Source organism: Bubalus bubalis, chromosome 10 (assembly GCF_019923935.1).
Source record: "Bubalus bubalis isolate 160015118507 breed Murrah chromosome 10, NDDB_SH_1, whole genome shotgun sequence".
Lineage (NCBI taxonomy): Eukaryota > Metazoa > Chordata > Mammalia > Artiodactyla > Bovidae > Bubalus > Bubalus bubalis.
This window is the reverse complement of record NC_059166.1, coordinates 17,821,049-17,842,785: the sequence shown is the minus strand read 5'-3', so window position 1 is coordinate 17,842,785 and position 21,737 is coordinate 17,821,049. Positions and strand designations below refer to the sequence as shown.

General features: G+C 41.7%; 1 protein-coding gene across 3 annotated transcripts in view; it reads left to right on the top strand.

Moving 5' to 3' along the window:
• UST (uronyl 2-sulfotransferase) overlaps window positions 1-21,737 on the top strand; it is a 321,381-nt gene that overhangs the window by 195,467 nt on the left and 104,177 nt on the right. For all 3 annotated transcript variants that reach the window (XM_006080287.3, XM_044924120.1, XM_044924119.1), the window contains exons 3-4: window positions 4,694-4,849; window positions 18,380-18,459. In XM_006080287.3, the coding sequence (XP_006080349.1) occupies window positions 4,694-4,849; window positions 18,380-18,459 (236 nt within the window). The remainder of the gene's footprint in view (window positions 1-4,693; window positions 4,850-18,379; window positions 18,460-21,737) is intronic.

Genomic DNA, 21,737 nt, shown 5'->3' with positions numbered 1-21,737 from the left:
TCAGACAATAAAGACTCTGCCTGTACTGCAGGATACCCGGGTTTGTTCAGTCCCTGGGAGGGGAAGATCCTCTGGAGGAGGGCATGCCAATCCACTCCAGTATTCATGCCTGGAGAATTCCATGGACAGAGGAGCCTGGCAGGCCACGGTCCATAGTGTCGTGAAGAGTCGGACACAACTGAAGTGACTTAGCACACACTCACTGTGTTGATTAACCAAGAAATTCAGGAGAAATTATTTCCACCTCAGGTTTCTAAGTGCCTCTGTTCTTCATCTAAAATTTCTAAGATACACTTTATACTCTTTGAATGAAGTACTAAATATGTTGTAACTCACACCTTCTAGGTCACCAATTGACTAAATTGTTGTTCTGTGCTGTGCTAGGAGACAAGGAAAAATGTATTCATCCAATTCTTGAACAGTTTAATTCCCCCAAAGAGATTAAAAGTTGTGTTTGTTTTGGCAGCTTTGTCACAACCACAGTGTATCTTCCAGCCGGGTTATTACAGAAAATCCAGCTCACAAACAGCAGTAGTGCAATCGCACTAAGTGTGAAGCCCAGTTCAACCTCCCTGGGTCACAGTCTCGTGAATAAGAACTAAATGATTCATCCGAATATCTGAACTTCTACAATTATTTCCAGAGAATAGACTTTTGAGGTACTCACTGATTGAACCGTAAATGAAAGGGCCTATTATATTGATGGTCTTTTTTACCCTGATGATTTTATTAGCATTTGGTCAGAAAGATCAGCTGTATTGGAAGATTGTCCTGGTCTCACAGTTTAGTGGAATCATTGTGTTAGTGTTAAACAGTACATTAAGCCCCTCAGAGCTGCCAAGAACCAATCAATGTCTATTGAGACACTATGTATCCAAGGCATTTTCTAGGCACCATGAGGACACGTAGATCATGGCATCCATTCCCATCACTTCATGGCAAATAGATGGGGAAACAATGGAAACAGTGAGAGACTTTCTTTGCTTGGGCTCCAAAATCACTGCAGATGATGACTGCTCCCATGAAATTAAAAGATGCTCGCTCCTTGGAAGAAAAGTTATGACCAACCTAGATAGCATACTAAAAAAGCAGAGACATTACTCTGCTAACAAAGGTTCATCTAGTCAAAGCTATGTTTTTGCCAGTAGTCACAGATTGGAGAAGGAAATGGCAACCCACTCCAGTATTCTTGCCTGGAGAATCCCATGGACAGAGGAGCCTGGTGGCTACAGTCCATGGGGTCACAAAGAGTTGGATACTACTGAGCGACTAACACACACACATGAGGGCACATAATAAAAGATATTATGACTGACCCTAAGGAAACAAAGTATTGCTCATTTAAAAAATATACATGTGAAGAATTATATCAAAATGATATATGACTGGTTGCTATGTAAGTGATGTTAGTATTATATTTTACTCCAATGACAATTAGCCTTGAAGCTCCAAATTTACAAAATGCTGCTCTGCCTATAAAATATTTTGAGAAAATTAAACCTGTAATTACAAAGGCAAAAATTCAAATTGTATACCATAGCCAAGTTTGGGGTATATTTAGATATGTTGTACTATACTCTTTAACTTTGGGCCTTTTATGGCCTTCTGTTATGGATATGTGCTGAATGATGGAATCTTTTGGTTATTTTATTTGTCAATTACTGTTGAATGCCCAGCATTAAATATGGAAATAATGTCTTTATTGGGGATTTAAATATTTAATCAGATACTTTTTATAATTGCTTCTTTGTCTATCAGAATTTTTATAACTTGGCAATTAGAAAAGGAAAAGAAATAAAAGGCATCCATACTGCAAAGGAAGAAGTAAAACTATCTCTGTTTGCAGATGACATGATCGAATATATTGAAAATCCTAAAGATTCCACACAAAGAAACTATTAAAGCTAATAAAATGAGTTCAGCAGGGTTGGAGGATACAAGATCAATATACAAAAATCAGTTGTATTTCTACCAGTGAGCAGCCAATCCAAAAATTAAATTAAAAAGTAGTTCCATTTATAATGGTGGTTTATTCACTAAGTTGTGTCCAACTCTTGTGATCCCATGGATTATGGCCCACCAGGCTCCTCTGTCCATGGGATTTTTCAGGCAAGAATACTGGAGTGGCCTTGCTAAAAACTAGCAAGGGGGCACTTTTTCAGTCCCCTTCTGATGTCTATGTCAGAAGCTTTCTCCTATCTCTTTTATAAAATTTTATTACACACACACACACAAAGAATACTAGAGTGGGTTGCCATTCCCTTCTCCAGGGGATCTTTCTGACCCAGGGATCAAGCTCAGATCTCCTGCACTTCAGACAGATTATTTACCACTAAGCTACCAGGGAACACCATTTAAAATAGCATCAAAAAATAAATAAAAGAATTATAAAGCTTGTACACTGAAAATTGAAAAACATCAATGAAACAAATTAAAGGAAAATCCAGTAAGTGGAAAGACTTCTATGTTCATGTATTGGAAGACTTAATATTATTAAAATGGCAGTAGTCCCTATATTGATCTATTGATTCAACACAGTCCCTGTCAAAATCTCAACTGCCTTTTTTGCAGAAATTGACAAGCTGATCCTAAAATTCATAAGGAAATGCAAGGGACCCAGAATAGCCAAAACAATCTTGGTAAAGAAGAACACAGTTGCAGGGATTCACCCTTCCTGATTTCAAAACTTAGAATGAAGAAATGGTAACCCAGATTCTGTGGTTCTGGCATAGGATGAACATATAGATCAATGGAACAGGACTGACAGTCCAGAAATAAAACTGTAGTTTTATGGTTAGGGGGTTTTCAGTAAGGGTGCCAAACAATTAAATAGAGAAAGGAAAAAAAAGTCTTTTCAAAAAAATGCTGCTGAGGCAGATGGATATTCACATGCAAAGGAATGAAGTTAGATCACTAGCTCACATCATACACAGAATTAACTCAAAATGAATCAAAGACCTGAATATTAGCACTAAAACTATGAAACGTCTAAGAGAAAACACAGGTGTATATCTTTGTGACTTTGGATTAGGCAGTGGTTTCTTAGATATGATACTGAAAGCACAAGCAACCAAAGAAAAACTAGATAAATTGGATTCCATTAAGATTACAATCTTACGCTTTGACATTTCAAGAAAGTGAAAAGACAATCCATAGAATGGGAGAATATATTTGCAAATTAAGAAAAAATATAGAACTTTTAAAACTCTATGGATAGTGAATAGGATCCTGCCTACTGCACAGGGAACTCTGCTCAGTGTTATGTGGCAACCTGGATGCGAAAGGGCATTTGGGGGAGAATGGTTACATGTATATGAATGACTGAGTCCCTTTGCTGTCCACCTGAAACTACCACAACATTGTTAACCGGAATGTTAAAAAAAAAATGAAATCTGGAAAAAAAAAAAAAAAAAAAAAAACAGTGAAAAGACAAATAACCAATTTTAAAATGGGCAGTGTTTGAATAGACATTTGTCCAAAGAAAATATACAAATGGCCAATAAATACATAAAATATGCTCAACATCATTAGTCATCAGGGAAATGCAAATCAAAACCACAATGAGATACCACTTCACACCCATTAGGATGGCTATAATAATAATAATAAAAACGAGCAATAGCAAGTGTTAGCAAGGATGTGGAGAAATGGAAACTCTCATGCTTTGCTGGTGGGAATATAAAATGGTGCAGCTGTATTAAAAACAGTTTGGCAGTTCTTCAAAAAATTAAGCATAGAGTTACCATATGATCCAGCGTTTCTACTCTGAGGATTTACCCAAGATGAATCAAAAACAGATGTATACACAAAGACATATAGACAAATGTTCACAGCATATTTACTCATAGTAGGCAAAAGGTGGAAACAATCCAGTGTCCATCAACTGATAAATATATAAACAAAATATGGCCTATCCATACAAGGTAATATTACTTGGCCATGTAAAGAGATGAAATACCAATTCATACTACAACACTGATGAACCTTAAAAACATTATGCTCAGTGAACGAAGCCAGACACAAAAGGCCACATGTCCTGTGATTCCATTTATATGAGATTTTTGGAAAGCTATAGACAAAACTCTAGAGACAGAGAGTAGATAGTTTCAGTGAATCAAGATAATGAGGTAAATGGAAGTGATTGCTAATGGGTGTGGAGTTTCTTTTCCAGTGCTCTGGAATTAAGTACTGGGGATGGTTCACAACTCTGTGAATATACTGAAACTCACTGAATTGTACACGTTAAAGGGTGAATTTTATTGCTTTTAAATTATGTCTCAATTTTTGAAATTACTATTATTTCTCCCAAGCACTCTACAGATTGTTCTAATAAAACTTGCAAAAGAATATTTTCATTAAAGCACCTATTTATATATTTTGTTCTGAAGAAAAAGACAATAGTGACTTCACAATCAATATTCTAGACGGCATGAAATTGTACCAGTTTTAAGCGTCTGCGTAGATGGAGGAGTCCAACGTTTCTCTCATGTTATATCGTGAAGAAGAATCCCGGTTCATCGTGTCCATTCTCGTTAGCTTCGCACGGGCCCTTCTCACTTGCTGTTGTTCTTCAGTTGCTAAGCCGTGTCTGACTCTTTGCGAGTTTGACCAAATGTTTATCATTCTGCAGTTGAGGGAAGAATCCTCAGTGTTTCAGTCCCACAGTCTCTCATCTGCTCTCGCTCATTCCCAGGTGCTGCCTTTCCCGAGCCAGGTGGTGTACAACAGAGTGGGCAAGTGTGGGAGTCGGACCGTCGTCCTGCTTCTGAGAATCTTGTCAGAGAAGCACGGATTCAATTTGGTCACGTCAGACATTCACAACAAAACCAGGCTTACTAAGAATGAACAAGTAAGTTGTCTTTGCTTCATTTGCACCATTAGTGGGTGCCTTCCGGAACACCCTTTCACCCCTACCAAATGAATACCAGAGTTACAATATCATACTGTATTTTTGCCAGGTGTGGAAGGAAATTTAAGTTGAGGGTTCTGACAGACGTCTGTAAACCAGGAAGTTTCCCTGAAGGGATACGTTTATTAAAACCAGTGAAGGATAGAGTACATGGTCATTGTTTAGCTAAAATTAGCAGTGCTTAAATCTCACATAGGTACGCCACTGAGCTATAGGTAACACTGACATCTTGGGAGCAAAAATAAGAAAACTTGATTTTAATATTTCTTCCTTTGCATTTCCTCACAAATGTCCTAAGTTTTTATGGTTATATAATAAAGAGAAAACCCTCGTTGGGCCAGGAATCTGGTTGGTTGATGGGGGCACGAGCTTCCTATTATGGTAAGTTCGGGGGGTCTTGAGGCGCCAAAACAGCTCTTGGCTTATTTAGTGGTAGTAAAAGAATTACCCCACCTCCTGGGAACAAATCTGCCCTAAGACGCTGACCCATATGAGGCCCATGCAGGTGGTAGTCAGGAAGCTGGGAAGACAGATTCCACTTTATAAGCTGACACCAAAATAGGGTTGATAGTCTCCACTGAGATGCTTTGTTAGTGTAGACAACAGGCCTAGTGCTCTCATAATCATTTTACAGGGTCAAGTTTGTTAGCTTGGTCTCAAAAAGTTGCTTTGGTCCTCTTAGGTATTTAGAATGGGTGAATAGGGCAGGCTTTCCTGGTGGCTCAGTGGTAAAAAATCTGCCTGCAATGCAGGTGACCTGGGTTCGATCCCTGGGTTGGGAAGATCCCCTGGAGGAGGGCATGGCAGCCTGTTCCAGTGTTCTTGCCTGGAGAATCCCCCTGGACAGAGGTGCCTGGTGGGCTGCAGTCCATTGGGTCCCACAGAGTCGGACATGACTGAAGCGACTAAACAGCAGCAGCAGCATAAGTCAGGGCTCTTCAGAGAACAGTACCAGCAGGATGGAGATATATCTATCAAAAGATAAACAGATATCAGTGTACAGATGGACAGACAGACAGGAATGGAGATGTACTCTGAGGAATTGGCATATGCAATGATGGAGGCTGAGAAGTCCCACACTCTGCCATCTGTAAGTTGAAGGCCCAGTAAAGCCATTGGTGAAACTGAGCTCGAGCCCGAGTGTGAAAGCCTGAGAAGCAGGCGAGCCCATGATGTAAATCCCATGACGTAAGGGCAGGAGAATATAATATGAGATGTCTCCGTTTAGTCAGTGAAGCAGGAAAAAAAAAATCACTTCCTCCTTCTTCCACATTTTGTTCTACTCAGGCCTTCAAGGGATTGGATGAGGCCCACCCACGCTGGGGAGGGATATCTACTGAGTCCAACTGATTCCAATGCTCATCTCATCCAGAAGCACTCTCACAGACACACTGGGAAATACTGCTTAATCTGGGCATCCCTTGGCCAGTCAAATTGACACATGAAATTTAACCATCACACCACTCAGTGACTAGGTAAATTTAGGGAATAAACAAGGTGCATGGTTTACTAAGGTGAGACCCTAATACTATGTCTACTTCTGTCTTACACGATCTTCACCTTTCAGGCATTCAAAACCTCACACAGGCAGGGAATATGCAATAGCCTTCCTGTCTCTCTTGTCACAGGGAATGGTAGGACTGTTTTGAGAGTGTAACGCTGCCAGCAGTACTTGCTATAATGTCTGTGTGTTTACTGTCTTCCACAGTATAGAGATCAAAATGCCCATTTCTTTGAAAACTTCCACCAAGGGGTCTCTGAGTAACAAGTCTAAATAGTCATAAGCAATAAGCAAAAAAAAAAAAAAAAAATTTGAGATTAGATGGCTCAGTTGGTAAAGAATCTGCCTGCAATGTGGGCGTCCTGGGTTCCCTCCCTGGGTTGGGAAGGCCCCCTGGAGAAGGGAACAGCTACCCACTCCAGTATTCTTGGGCTTGCCTTGTGACTCAGCTGGTAAAGAATCCGCCTGCAATGTGGGTGACCTGGGTTCGATCCCTGGGTTGGGAAGATTCGCTGGAGAAGGGAACGGCTACCCACTCCAGTATCCTAGCCTAGAGAATCCCATGTGCTATACAGTCCATGGGGTCACAAAGAGTCAGACATGACTGAGTAACTTTCACTTTCACTTTCTCACAAGTTTTGTGGTAGGTGCTCAATAGAAAAATTATATTTGGTGACATTTTAAATATCACATTCTATCAGTAATTTTCATGGGGTAGGTTTTCTGATTTCCATATCTGATTGAAGAACAAATATAATTAGGGCTGGTTATACCCTTTTTGCCTGAAAAATCCCATGGACGGAGGAGCTTGGTAGGCTGCAGTCCATGGGGGTTGCTAGAGTTGGACACAACTGAGCGACTTCACATTCACTTTTCACTTTCATGCATTGGAGAAGGAAATGGCAACCCACTCCAGTGTTCTTGCCTGGAGAATCCCAGGGATGGGGAAGCCTGGTGGGCTGTTGTCTATGGGGTCGCACAGAGTCGGACACGACTGAAGCGACTTAGCAGCAGCAGCAGCATGCCTTTTTTACTCCCTGAAAGAGAGCAACTATAATAAATAGCCTATGCGATTGCAATGTTATTATAAATAAAAAATTTGGTTTTCTTTTGAGTCTTTCAGTCAGCTATCAGATTAGACTTAAAATGTTCCTATGTATGGATATTATGCTCAGTTCTTAAAGCCTAACAAAGTATAGTACCTGGACTTTAGTTCCCACTGCAGTAAAGTGTAAAAACTCAGAGGGAGCAAAGTAATGAGAATATTAGACCCTAAGATGTTCAGGAAGGCCCTAGAAAAACAAGCACAAAATATGATATTTGAATATACTCTGGAATTTTAAACAAATCAACCTACTTTGTTTCCTATGATGAACTGTAAAGGGAAGGACTTAGACTAAAAATGAAGAATAATTTACTAATGGTACACAAATTGTAAAGTCTTTTAGAAAGGGTTAAAGTCAAAGTCAATCCTTTCCTCTAAAACAGAGGTTAGTTCTCATCTGTTTGGAATGATTGGCTTGTCTGGAAGCCAGGGAAAAGACTAGACAATCTTTTAAGGTTCTTTCCAGCCCTGTGATTCTGTGATATATTTATACAGTTTCTGCCATGATCTGTGTATAATTAGTTGAAGCATTTCTGATTCCTGTGGTCAGTGTGACCTAGAATATACTTCATTACTTAGTTATTGCAGATTCCTATTAAATTATAAGGCAAGTTTTAAAAAACTTAAGGGAAAGGTATAGATACGGTAGAAAAAGCCAACAAACAATTTTGATGTACAAACAAGCGTAAGGATAGTGACAGTTGCCTCTCTGGAGCTAGCTGACCGGGCTGGGACATACAAGGGGAGCCAGGAAACTCCAGGACAAGAAACCAAGTTTGAAGTAGTTCAAAGAAGACTTGAAACCAAGTCTCAAGAATGTTTAAAGAAACTCTTTCTTTGTTACATGCATCCTTTTTCTAAAGATTCAAAGTGCATGAAACAAGTAGAGAAAAATTTTTATTTTAACCTAATATATTCAAGAAATAATCTGTGGTGTGAATAGCTCCCTTTTCTTGGTCATTTATTAAAGGAAAGGGGAGTATGTGATTTAGGAGATGAGTTATAATTTTATAGTCAGTGGTTCTTAACATGAAAGAGTAGAACTCTGAAAATGTAGTTCCCATGGCAACATTGTTCTCTGGAGTTAATGACAAGTCTGCTTTGGTGCAGTACGAGTTAAATGGACTCTTGTGGGCTGGCCCGGGACTCTCTCCACCATGTCGAACATTTCTTTTATGAGAAAATGTGTTCCAAGTTCCAAACTACTGACTTACAAATGAACTTTGGAAAAGTAACCGCTTATGAGACTAAAGACTGGAATCATCTGTATCATTGCATCCATACTCAATGGCATCTCTCTGGGCTAGAGTCAAATTCACACATACATTTCTCCCTGGAGGGTACCTGTCATCTCACACACACATGCACACACACATACACACACAAACCCATTGAGTACTAGATTTTAAAAAACCTATTTCATGGAGTAAGACACTGAAGGGATTATTAAAAAGGAAAGAGAGCATGAAGACAGCAAATGTTACAACATCAATAAAAATCCCATTACATCTGCCCTTATAAGAAATAGAAATGCCTTTGAAGTTAATATTTTAGAAAACTCTGCCGCCACAGAAGAACATGGACAGCTGGTGCTGGCCAAATGTTGGACCTTTTGCAGGGCATATAATGGGAACTCAGGATGACATCATTTGATTTATGCTCTAAAACCAGATTTAAATCGCTTGGGCTAGTTTAGATACTTTGTTGGAAAACAGAGATCATGTACAACCTAAAAGATAAAGAACCATTTTCCAGAAGGCAGGATGTGTGATTTCCAAAAGACTCATACCCATCTTTGTTAATGGTCTGACCCTATCTTTCAGAATGCTGCTCTGAGGATAATAAAAGCCAATATGTCAGAGGCATATCACAGACCTAAGAAGTCAAAATGATTTCATTCCTGTTGAAGAAGGGCAAAAACTGTTGGCATATGAACCTAAAAGATGGAGAAAGCAAATACATTTCCAATTTTTATTTAGACTGAAGCTATGTATGTGTTCAATCACTTTAGTCATGTCTGACTCTTTGTCACCCCATGGACTGTAGCCCCCCAGTCTCCTCTGTCCATGGGATTCTCCAGGTAAGAATACTGGAGTGGGTTGCCATTTCCTCCTCCAGGGGATCTTCCTGACCCAGGGAATGAACCTGCATCTCCTGCGTCTCCTGCTTTCCAGGTGGATTCTTCACTGCTGAGCCACCAGGGAAGTCCGTACTGAAGCTATGGAGGATTCCAAACTGAAATAGCAGCACCTGCTCTGTGCTAATTGTTTTACTTTATTATTTCATTTAATTTGTTTGGACCTAAAACTAGACCAGTAAGTGGGTACGATTTCCTATTTTATGGATGAGAAAACTAAAACAGCCTGATGAAGTCACTTTCCAAATATAATAAAACTGACTGTCCATAGCACTTGAGCTTGAACTTGGGCCCTCCCGAATTTAGGAGCCACCCTCCTAATGCAGTGGCTATATGCTCTGGTTGCACAGCAGGATCTTTTTAAAACAAAAAAAACAAATGTTTATTTTTTAATATATTTTTGTCTGTGCTGGGTCTTCCTTGCTGTGGGCTTTTCTTTAGTTTTGGCAAGCAAGGGCCACTCTCTGTGGTGTGTGAGTTTCTCTTTGCAGCAGCTTCTCTTGTTGCGGCTCCCACGATCTAGAGCACAGGCTCAGTAGTTATGGTACACGGGTTTAGCTGCTATGCGGCTTCTGGGAACTTCCTGGGTCAGGGATTGAACCTGTGTCTCCTGCATGGGCAGGCAGATTCTTTACCACTGAGTCACCAGGGAATCCCCAGCACAGCCTTATGATTATGTAGTTGCTGTATGTAGCCCTTCTTCTGGAGATTCTGGGGTAGAGTCCAGAAAAGTTTTTATTTTTTTGATCAAGCACCACAGGAGTTTCAGAGTTAAGGTTGTTGTTGTTGTTTAGTTGCTAAGTCATGTCTGACTGTTTTGTGACCCCATGGATTGTAGCTGCCAGGCTCCTCTGTCTGTGGGATTTTCCAGGCAAGAATACTGGAATGGGTTGCCATTTCCTCCTCCAGGGGGTCTTCCCGATCCAGGGATTGAACTTGTGTCTTCTGCATTGGCAGGTGGATTCTTCACTACTGAGCCACCAGGGTTAAGGATCCTTGTCAAAACCATCATATCAGCATTTCTCTAAGTGTGTTCCTGAGAAATTTAGTCTCCTAAGACATTGGGGGAAAAAATGAAAATATCATGACTTAAAAAGTTTGGAAAATGCTATCTCCTTGTCCCCCTCTAGGAAAGTCACAACAATATTCACATTTTAAAGACTCTGAGAATTCTTTTAATTAAAAACAAAACAAAAAAGTCTGTTTAATCAGCTTTCACCTAAAGTGTCCCAGTCTGAGTTGGCCAGGGGACTCTTTATAGTGTTCGTGGCTCTCAATTGCATCCCACAGAACTCTGAGTCACAGTTCAGAGCTGGCGGACCAGCCTACACACTTCCATCAGTCATACCAGTAAAGGCTACTCTTTCACTATAAACTTCACATCTGCAGTGACTCTATTCACTAGCCATTCAAATGACTAAACTCTTGAAAAGTATTCAAAGAACAGTGGATACAGCCCCTATGTCAGTGTGTTCTAGAGTGCCGTACCCTCTTTGTCAGAAACAGAATTTCTTTATGGTGTTTTAATTTCCCTTCCCCACTGCTCTCAGCCACTGCATAGTCCATGTCTGACTGTGACTACAAAGCATTGCAACTCTGGAAGAGAAAACCCACCGAAAGAAACCACATTAGACTTGGAAACCATCTTGGGGCCACTGGGGTTCCTCCCAGGCTTCCCTAAGGCAGAGTCAACTGGCCTCTGTTAAATGCAAAGGTTGACTCATTCATTTTGAGGCTGGTCCCACCACTGTTTACTTGTTGTGATGAATATTCATTGAGGACCTTCTGTTATTGCTGTAGACTGAGCATCAGACAGCATACTAGATGCTTGTGCATCTCTTTTTAATCCTTTAAGCAACATTATTAGGAAAGTATTATCACCCCCTTAAAAAGGAAAAAAACCAAATGCTCAAGAAGATATGGGAGAACAAGAATTGAAAATGAACTGGGATCAAATCCCAAAGAACCTTGAATGTTAGGCTAAGGAGGTAGAACATCATTCATGGGCAATGGGAGGTCAGTAAAAAATGGTTCTTAACCATCATGGGCATCAGAATATTCTCAGGAGCTTTTCACATATGTTTCTAGGTCTACTATGAAATACTGAGTTATACTCTTAATGGTGGCGCCCAGGTATTTGTATCTTGTGGGGGAGCAGGAAACTCCCCAGGAGATGCTCGGGCACAATTCTAGTGAAGAATCATTGCAGGAAAGGATCTAATTATTAGAAAATTTTCCTTTAATTAAAGGGAATCCTCCACTAAACAAGAAAAATTCCTCTTTCACCTGCTGCTGCTGCTAAGTCACTTCAGTCGTGTCCAACTCTGTGTGACCCCATAGATGGCAGCCCACCTGAGAATCCCTTAAACCTCTGAAGACATTGTGTCAGAGGCCTGCACATTTATCCCAGAAGCCTAACTGTTGCTTGAGATGTTTTGGAAAAGTCTCCTCAGAATGACCCTCAGAGTTCTCTGACCTTAGAGTAGGAAGGATGTGTCCACAGGCATCAGAGCTGCTCCAAGTGGACTTTGGAGTCAAACCAAACTTAGCTGAGTCCATCTCCACGCCACAGGGCTAAGTTCACCCAGTGCTGCAAACAAGGTCTTATCTTGGAGTCCTATAGACAAAAATCTGAGTCTGCTAGTGAAAACTCAGTGCAGAGAAAAGAGGGGGAAAGGAGGAAACCACAAGCTCTGAAAAATTAAAATGTTTTCTCCTCTGGTTCAAGTTGTAGCCGCGAGGTTGATTTTCTCTGTTCAGATGCAGCCTTCCTTGCCTTGGTCACATCATTACTCCCCCTGGTGGTCCTCTTCTTCATTGCAGGCATGTGTTGTGTGACTCCTTAGCGAGGAGCTCAAGGTGGGAGGGCCATCCTACCTCCTTCAAGAGGGGCTTTCTTCATGCAGGAGGAAGAGGGAAAGGTAACCAGAGCCCACAGCCATCCTCCTGGCCTCTGAGGTTAAAGGGCCAAGGAGTTCTCTTCTGAGCTACTCCTTATTTGGCTTTGATGTGTAAAAGCATGTTTTTTCTTTCATTTAAGATGTTGTGCAAAATTATGGGACATCTAGTTGTTTATGAGTGACACAAGAACTCAGATCAGAGTAGGGTCAATGCTCTGTCAGTTACGGCTGACAAGCATCTCCCAAGGAAGTCTTTTACTAACTAGCTGTGTTTATAGAACTGCAGGTACAGGTTTTCTGCTCTGTCATCTCAGCCAGTTAGGTTGAAAGCAAAAGATTAAAAGCTACTGCCTGGCACATCCTCTGCATTATAAATTCTGTTTGATTCTTGCCTCTTTTTTTTAAACTTCAGTTCTATCTCATTCTCAGATGTGCTGTGATTCAACTTCTTCTTTTAGATCCATTCCATTACAGAGTTATTTTTCATTCTTTTTATTTGTAGTATTTTAAATTCATTTCTGGCTTGTTGAACTATTTTCCCACCGAGAACTTTAAAAAATATTCTCTCTGATATTTTGATGCTTTTATTTTTATTACTTTTAATGCTTTTCCATCTGTTAGAACTTTCTTTTGATTTTTAAACCCATCACAAAAAGATAGAAAATTCATATCTTCATAAACCCTCTTTAGTCTCCAGAGTTATTTTGCTAACCGACCCCTTCCTCCCATTTTAACAGCTTATATATAGATCAAAAAGCAGTGGGAATGGTGAGGAGATTGCAGTTTAGTGATAAGCAGCAGGATTTTTGGTGTCAGGTAGACTTGGGTTTAAATCCTGGCTTCACCTTGTTGTAGTGGTGAGATCATAAGCAATCTATGCAGCTTTTCTGTGCCTCAGTTTCTTAACCTGTAAACCGTGGATGATAGTTAACTCATGGAGTCATTTAAAGATGAAATGCCAGTATGTACATAAAGAGCATCTTGATTCAGTGATAGCCTGGAAAACACTCAGAAAATGATGGTTTGTTTTGTGTTGTTACATCCTAGAGGGTGAAATAGTAAAACTGTTAGCTCCATGTGACACCACGGTAATGAATGCACAAATCTGTCCCAGAAAGCCTGAATTCACAGCCTCGGTGATAATTCTGTCTTCAGTGAACTGTATATTTCTTAACTCCAAAAATGTTTTTCTAGAGGAGGTCTGTGCGTGCATGCTAAGTCACTTCTGTCGTGTCCAACTGTTTGCAACCCTGTGGACTATAGCCCGCCGGGCTCCTCTGTCCATGGGATCCTCTAAGCAGGATTACTGGAGTGAGGTGCCACACCCTCCTCCGAGGGATCTTCCCCCTGCCCCCAGAGATCGAACCCACCTCTCTTGCATCTCCTGCATTGGCAGGTGGGTTCTTTACCACTAACACCACTCTGGAAGCCCCCAAAAGGGGGTACTTTATTGCATAAACAGTTATGGGTATGTATTCTATGTAGGCACCTGGGCTTGGCTTTCTGGGGGATAAATAAAACCTGGCCACCACCCTCAAGGAGCTTTCAATCTGGTTCAAAGCCAGGACACAAACCCAGCTATAATGTAACGTAAACGGAGCATGTCCTGGAAAATTCTCAGAGTGCTGCAGGAAGTTAAAGAAAACAATGATATCTCTAGCCAATGATGTTCAAAACCAAACCCATTTCCCCTCCCTTCTGGAGGCAGATTGCTTCCTCCTGCAGTGTTTCCCATCTCCACGAATGGGTACCACCACATGTTCAGACCCCAGCCAGGACTAAAAAGGAAGCTCCATTGACCATGCCCTCTCCTTCCCTTATGTTGCCAGCTGCTACAGTCTCAGCACAGTCTCCCTCCTTAATATACCCAAATCTCTCCATCTGCTTTCACTTCCATGAACCTCATTCCTTGTTTCTGAAACAGTTGAGCCTTAGAGTTTCCTGGCATGCTTGTTAAAATGCAGATTGATGGGCCCCACCTCCAGAGTTTCTTCTAATTCCATAGGTGTGGAGTGAGGCCTGAGATTTTGTGTTCTTATTAAACACATGTCCTGGGCTTCCCTGGAGTCTCAGTGGTAAGAATCTCCTTGCCAGTGCAGAAGACACGAGTTCAATCCCTGGGTCAGGAAGATTCTCTGGGGAAGGAATGGCAACCCACTCCAGTATTCTTGCCTGGGAAAGCACGTGGACAGAGGAGCCTGGTGGACTACAGTCCATCGGGTCACAAAGGAGTCAGACACGACTTAGGGACCAAACAACATAAGCAGGTGTCCGGGTGATACTGATGTAGCTGGTATGGGAACCACACTGAGAAGTGATGAGTCCATGACCTCATCATTTCCTGTTGAGATTATTTCTGTCTTCCTCACTAAACTTTCTGCTTCTAATCCTTACTCTCTTTTTCACCTGACCTTAGATCTGAGAGAAGAAAAAAAATCCTTTCTGGCTGTAGATAAATGTCGAAATCCTTCATGAGACCAGCAAGACCCTCAGTTACCCAGTTTTTACCTTCCTCTCTAGTCTTGTTTACTGCCTTGCTGATTCCGTGCCTGCCCGCCTGGCAGTTTCAATAGCCAAGTCATTTTTGTGTTTTGTGCTTTGCATCTGCTGTTCACTCTGTCTGCCATGCTGAGAGTCCCTTTCTTCTCTTATTGACTCCTGTGTATCCTTGGAAACCACTGAGAAACACCTCCTTATCAAAGCATTACCTCTCCATCTGCAGGTCGGGACAGGCATCCCACCTCCATGCTTTCTATCCCATGATCGTTATCACATGATGATACGTGCCTGTTTATCCACTTCTCCCACAAGTCTCTGAGCTTCCTGAGAGCAAGAACCAAATCTTTTATTTTTAAAGCCACAATCCAGAGTGGCACATAGCCTGACATAGTTGAAAATCAATGATTGTTGAATGAAAAAACTTCAGGAAGGCTACCTGGAGGAGGCAAGCATTTTAGCTAGTTGTAAAGAGTGATTAGAATGTGGACATGCAGAGAGAAGAGGAAGAACATTCTAGAAGAAGAATCTTGAGCCCGAGTTTGGACATGGTCAGTCTTGGACACGGTGTATGGAAGGAATATGGAGGAGTCTAGTTTGGCTATAGGATGTGGGATCTTGAGGGTCAATTGAGGGAAATAGTAAAGATAAAATTAACTTGACTCAGTAAGGGATTGAATATGGGAGTCCAGGAAAGACACAAATCAAATATGAGGATATGGAGAGAACCATTAACTGGAAAGGAGTAAAGATGGATGAGGATTAAGAGTGTGGTTTTGGCCAGGGTAGATTTGGGGATACCATTAGGACACATTCCACTGTCTTGTCTTTCTATGTCTTCCCATTGATTTTATTCAGGTTTTGATCTCCAGGGCTTGGTAAGCACCCAAAATAAATGCTGAATGAATGAATGAATTCAGTGGAATCAAAATAAAGGCTAGCAGTGGTCCTGCATGAGCCAAGGCAAAGGAGAGTTAGTTTCTGTGATAATTTTAAGTAATGTCTTTGCCACTCACACAGATAAGACTCAGGTGAGAGAAATGTAGGCTGCTGGCAGCGTTGGGAGAACCAAGGGGGAACTCAGGTGATGGCCAGCAGGTGCTCAGGAGACGGTTGCTTGTTACTCGAAATGGGGAAGGTTAGCATTTGTGAGGGCTTCCCAGGGGGCACTAGTGATAAAGAAGCTGCCGGTCAGTGCAGGAGATCTAAGAGACGTGCGTTTGATCCCTGGGTCGGGAGGATCCCCTGGAGGAAGGCATGGCAACCCACTGCAGTATTTTTGCCTGGAGAATCCCGTGGACAGAGGAGTCTAGCGAGCTACAGTCCATAGGGTCGCCAAGAGTCAGACACGACTGAAGCGACTTAGCATGCACAGCGTTTGTGAAGATGGTCAAATGACACCGTCTTCACAAGCTGTGAACACAATGCCGTGGACTGAAGATTGTGGTACTTCATGTGGAGTTTCCTATTTCATGTGCAGGACAAAATTCATGAGAGCTGAAACGTACAGTCTGACTACCCTATACTAATGTGATAAATGCAAGCATTAGTAACTTTTCTCTATTTAAAGAGATGTCTAGAAAGAGTTATGCATTCTCATCACTAATCCATTTTTCCTCGTGAAATAGACAGCTTTATGCCTATTATGACACTGTTCTCAAAATCTAACCACTACTGTTCTTCTCTTAAATTTAACACATTGACATGTGTTTAGAGAATGTAATATAATGTTGAATATGTGAAGGAAACAGGTTTTCTTCTGACCCATTTTTCCAGTCTTGTGTAATCCTAGAGGGCTTTCTCATATTACTCTTATGTGTACAGAGAAATAGCTGAAGAAAAATAATCTAAAGATTAAGGCATTGAATGGTCACTATTTTAAACATACACACAGTTACGCTTCTAAGCAGACAACCTCAGCAATCAGTTACTTTCGGCTGTGCTCCCAAATCAGTAATTCTGCTGGTAGATCTATCAAAAATGAAAATTCATAATGTGAAGGAAGCTGGAAGTTTTATTAACCAAAAACAAGCGCTGGGGCATGCAGGGGATTGTAAAGGATAAACAGAAGATAAAGAGGCAGGATTCAATTTCCTTTTACATGCAAGCTTGGGGACAGGCAGACCATTATTCACCCATGCCTGCCACTGACCAACAGAAGCCCTGGGTTATGAACTGCAAGTCATCTGCTTTTAAAATTCAATTTCATTTCTTCAAACAGTCGTTGTGAGCACGAATGTCTAATGAAAGAGTTTACGCCACGACGTCCTAGAGTAACCATCTGTAAGTCATGGACTCGTTGGAATTAATTCATTTAACAAATATTTATGGAGCATTTCCGTGTGTGTCAGCTCTGAGCTAGACAGGAGGGAACAAGGCAGACCAGGTTTCCGTCACGCTTGAGACAAACCTCGAGTTCCAGACTCCCATTTTATTGTTGTTGCTACTGTAGTTAACACATGAATGACCGTTTTTGTTTCCAACTTGAGCTATTTCATAAAATATGAAGTGCTGCCCTTCTGATGTCTGTCCAAAGTAGCAATTTTCAATGTGCTTCTTAAAAATTCCAGAGTGTCAGCTTTGATGGGGCAAATGAGAAAATCTAAGGAAAGTGGAATTCAGGAAGTCAGGGAGTCATAAGAATGCTTGGAATTTCTAACAGATTTTACTAAACGTTTTCTGTATCATGACATGTTCCAGAAGACTGTAAATGTTAGTTTGTACAAATTAAAACTACTTTTTGCCTTGCTGATAACTGCAAATAAATAATTCAGATGACCACCCACCAAAACCCGAGAACATTTTTTGGGGAGTGGTGGGGGGGGTTGTTACGTGTGCCCTCTGAAATACTTGTTTTGTAAATTTTATAATCAAAGGGAAAAATAATGAGATAGTGCCTCATTTTATTTCTACTTTTCAATTCTGCAGAACTAGTTTCAAATGTATTTCCCAGTAAGATCATTATAGAAATGCAAACTAATCATTAACCTTTGTCTTGATTTGACTTAAAGGGGAGGATTAAAGGCATTTTCTTACTTGCGTTTCAGGACAGCAACACACTGGCTCCTCCAGTTAAAATTACTTAAACCGTCACTTTTATTTCATGATGGCAGTTAACTAACTTAAATTCAGCACTGCACATTGCAAGAGCTTCTTTATTTTATTTAGTAAGGAGCCTTATGTAAAGTTCATAAGCACAAAGCATAGCTGTTTAGCCTGGTTCAAGAAGTAGTAAGTGAGGAAAAAAAGAGTTGGGGAGATAACCTTTAACTTAATATAGCTTGGTAAATTAAATCCTATATATGCTAATTTTGTACTTTTTTTTTAATAGATGGAACTGATTAAAAATATAAGTACTGCCGAACAGCCCTATTTATTCACCCGACATGTTCATTTCCTCAACTTCTCAAGGTAAGATATTTTTCAATTTAATGGTTCTTTCATTTCTTTTGGGTACTTAGTCTCCTTCTAACAATTACTTTAAAATCTACCTTCCTTTCCAAGGTAGTGTAATTGCCCTTCAAAAAACATGTTTAATCCATTTATTTTTTCAGTACAGGGATCAAAATTTGAAATATTTGGTTAAAAGCTTCATTTCTTTCTAAAAATACTATTCTTAAGTCTTGTGAAAACTTGAAATTATTTTTTAATGAGAAGCCACTTGACCTTATAGTTCTCAAAAAAAAATGTTTTGTATTGGAACAAAATAGACAAGAGATGGATATTTTAGCAGATATATTTCATTGCACATTTTTATACAACCTGCACCCACACAGGACTCTGGGAATAACTTGGAGGTGGAATTATGTGTATTTTGTGTGTGCTGTGCGTATGTTTAGTCGCTAAGACGTGCCTGACTCTTTATGACCCCATGGACCGTAGCCTGCCAGGCTCCTCTGTCCATGGGATTTTTCAGGCAAGCATACTAGGTTGCCATTTCCTCCTCCAAGGGATCTTCCTGACTCTAGGGTTGAGCCCATGTCTCCTGTGTCTCCTGCATTACAGGCAGATTCTTTACCCGCTGAGCCATCACAAAGCTAGGCCCAGCCTCTTTCTCTACCTTTTGAATACTCCATCTCATTTCTCTAAACCTTGCATGTTTGATGTTGGTGGGTATTTTAGAAATCTGTGCTTTTTTCCTCTTCACCCACAAGGACCTTTTGATACTAATGCAAACCTCAAATTTATGTGATTTGATCCTCTGTTAAATTGCTAACTGCACGTTCTGGGCATTCTCTTCCCCAGGGATCCCTTAGCACAGATTTCTTGTCACTGTACTTTACTGTAGCTCTCAGATTCCTCCTCTAAGGCGGGCCTGTCTGAGCTCACAGTTGAGGTTGACAGAGCACTAGGTCCCCCGGCCAATCTGCTGACTAGCCCCAGACCCTGGGCCTCCCCCATCAGCCATCTGACCAGCCCTTTCCTCACCGCTTTTCCCATGGGGATAACAGGACCTCACAGGCTCACAGGAGAATCCTATCTGTGCTGACCTTGTGGCCCCGAGGGCCAGCAACCAGGGAGGCCTGAGTTTGCACTGGGCAGCGCTTTGGCTGCCCTGCTGCAGGAAGCCTAACAGTCTGCAGGGCTGGGAGAAGAGTTTAGCCTTCAAAGAACTTTCCTGCTGTGCAGCGAGCCTTGTGCAAATGAAGTGTAAAGAGACAGATTCAGCAAAGCAAGTTACTAAGCAGCAAAGAGGAGTTGCTGCCTTATCTTTGAAAGCAAGTCTCCCCTGAAGTTCCCCAGCCTCTCTAATACCCAGAGTTCTCTGGGCTGGTGAACAGGTGAAGAGGAGGACACCTGCGGAGTATCCTGGATTATCCTCGGTGGCCGGAATGGGGGATGGGAGTGTGTGTACCGCTTCCACAAGAGCTGTGTCTCCAACCACATTTCTAAAGTGGCTCGTCACTGCACTGTCCAGGGTATGTGCCTGTCTCCCACTTCCCTGGGGCCAAGAACATATAATTAGACATAATTAGATAAGGAGGACTGGGTACTATTTTGGGTCATGTGTTTTACGACTTGTAGACAGCAGAGCACGGCCCCTCTGACCCCTTGATTCTCTCATGCACTTCCTTCCTCCCTTCTCTCTGCGTCACCCCTGACATCCTCATTCATTATTCTTTCTTCCTCTTTTTAAAATTTTTGTTGGACTATAGTTGATTTACAGTGCTGTGTTAATTTCTGCTGGACAGCAAAGTGAATCAGTTACACATATACCCATTCTTTTTAGATTCTTTTCCCATGTAGGCCATGACAGAGTATTGAGTAGAATTTCCTGTGCTCTAAGTCCTTATTCAGTTCAGTTCAGTTCAGTCTCTTAGTCGTGTCTGACTCTTTGTGACCCCATGAATCGCAGCACGCCAGGCCTCCCTGTCCATTACCAACTCCGGGAGTTCACCCAAACTCATCTGCATCGAGCTGGTGATGCCATCCAGCCATCTCATCCTCTGTCGTCCCCTTCTCCTCCTGCCCCTAATCCCTCCCAGCATCAGGGTCTTTTCCAATGAGTCAACTCTTTGCATGAGGTGACCAAAGTGTTGGAGTTAGGTCCTTATTAGTTAGTTATCTATTTTATGTATACAAGTGTGCATATGTCAATCCCAGTCACTCAGTGTATTACCCCCATAACCCATTAACCATAGGTTTGTCAAACCTCATTCATTTACTCCTCTTGCTTCCAGGGCAAATCTTTACAACCAAAACAAATTGCAATGCAACAAGTTTTCATAGTTAACTCAGGATATTATAGCATTCTAATTAATACATCAACACCAGTACCTTAATTGGATCAGCAGAGCTGGGCACAGTATGGTTGACCGTATTTTATCTTGGCCTCCACTATCAAATACAAGCCCAAGAGTTTATTTTTGATTGATTGAGTTCTGAAAGAAAAGAAAAAATGATAAACACCTTTTAGAGAACACTACCTCCCAGGGAAAGTGTCAGCCTGGCTGTCAGGATCTCTGGGTGTCAGACCTTCCCTTCGACCTTAGTCCCTCTGGTGGGAAGGGGAAATCTCCATGTTCCCGTCTCCAGGGGAGGGACAGTTCCCGCCCACCCCTGGTTTGTTGGAATGCTTAAAACCCCTGATGGAAAGCCCTTCAAGTTCTTGGAGAGAAGCGTATCATATGTATTCAAAGTAACATTTAAAAATATTTCTGTAGACGCCTCAGTCTGAACCCCCAGTTTGGCTCCTGTCCCGATGCAGCCTCGTGTTCAGTTGCTCAGTTGTGTCCAACTCTGTGGCAAGAATAGAGTGGGCTGCCATTTCCTGCGCCAGGGGATCTTCCTGACCCAGGGATCGAACCCACGTCTCTTGTGTCTTCCTGCATTGGCAATGGCACCCCACTCCAGTACTCTGGCTGGGAAAATCCCATGGACGGAGGAGCCTGGTGGGCTGCAGTCCCTGGGGTTGCTAAGAGTCAGACTCGACTGAGCGACTTCACTTTCACTTTTCACTTTCATGCATTGGAGAGGGAAATGGCAGCCCCCTCCAGTGTTCTTACTTGGAGCATCCCAGGGACGGGGCAGCCTGGTGGGCTGCCGTCTATGGGGTCGAACAGAGTCGGACACTACTGAAGTGACTTAGCAGTAGCAGCAGCAGCATTGGCAGGTGGATTCTTTACCACTGCGCCACCTGGAGGCAGCCTCACCGTGTCTCTAACGTAACACTTTCAGGTCAGGGCTCT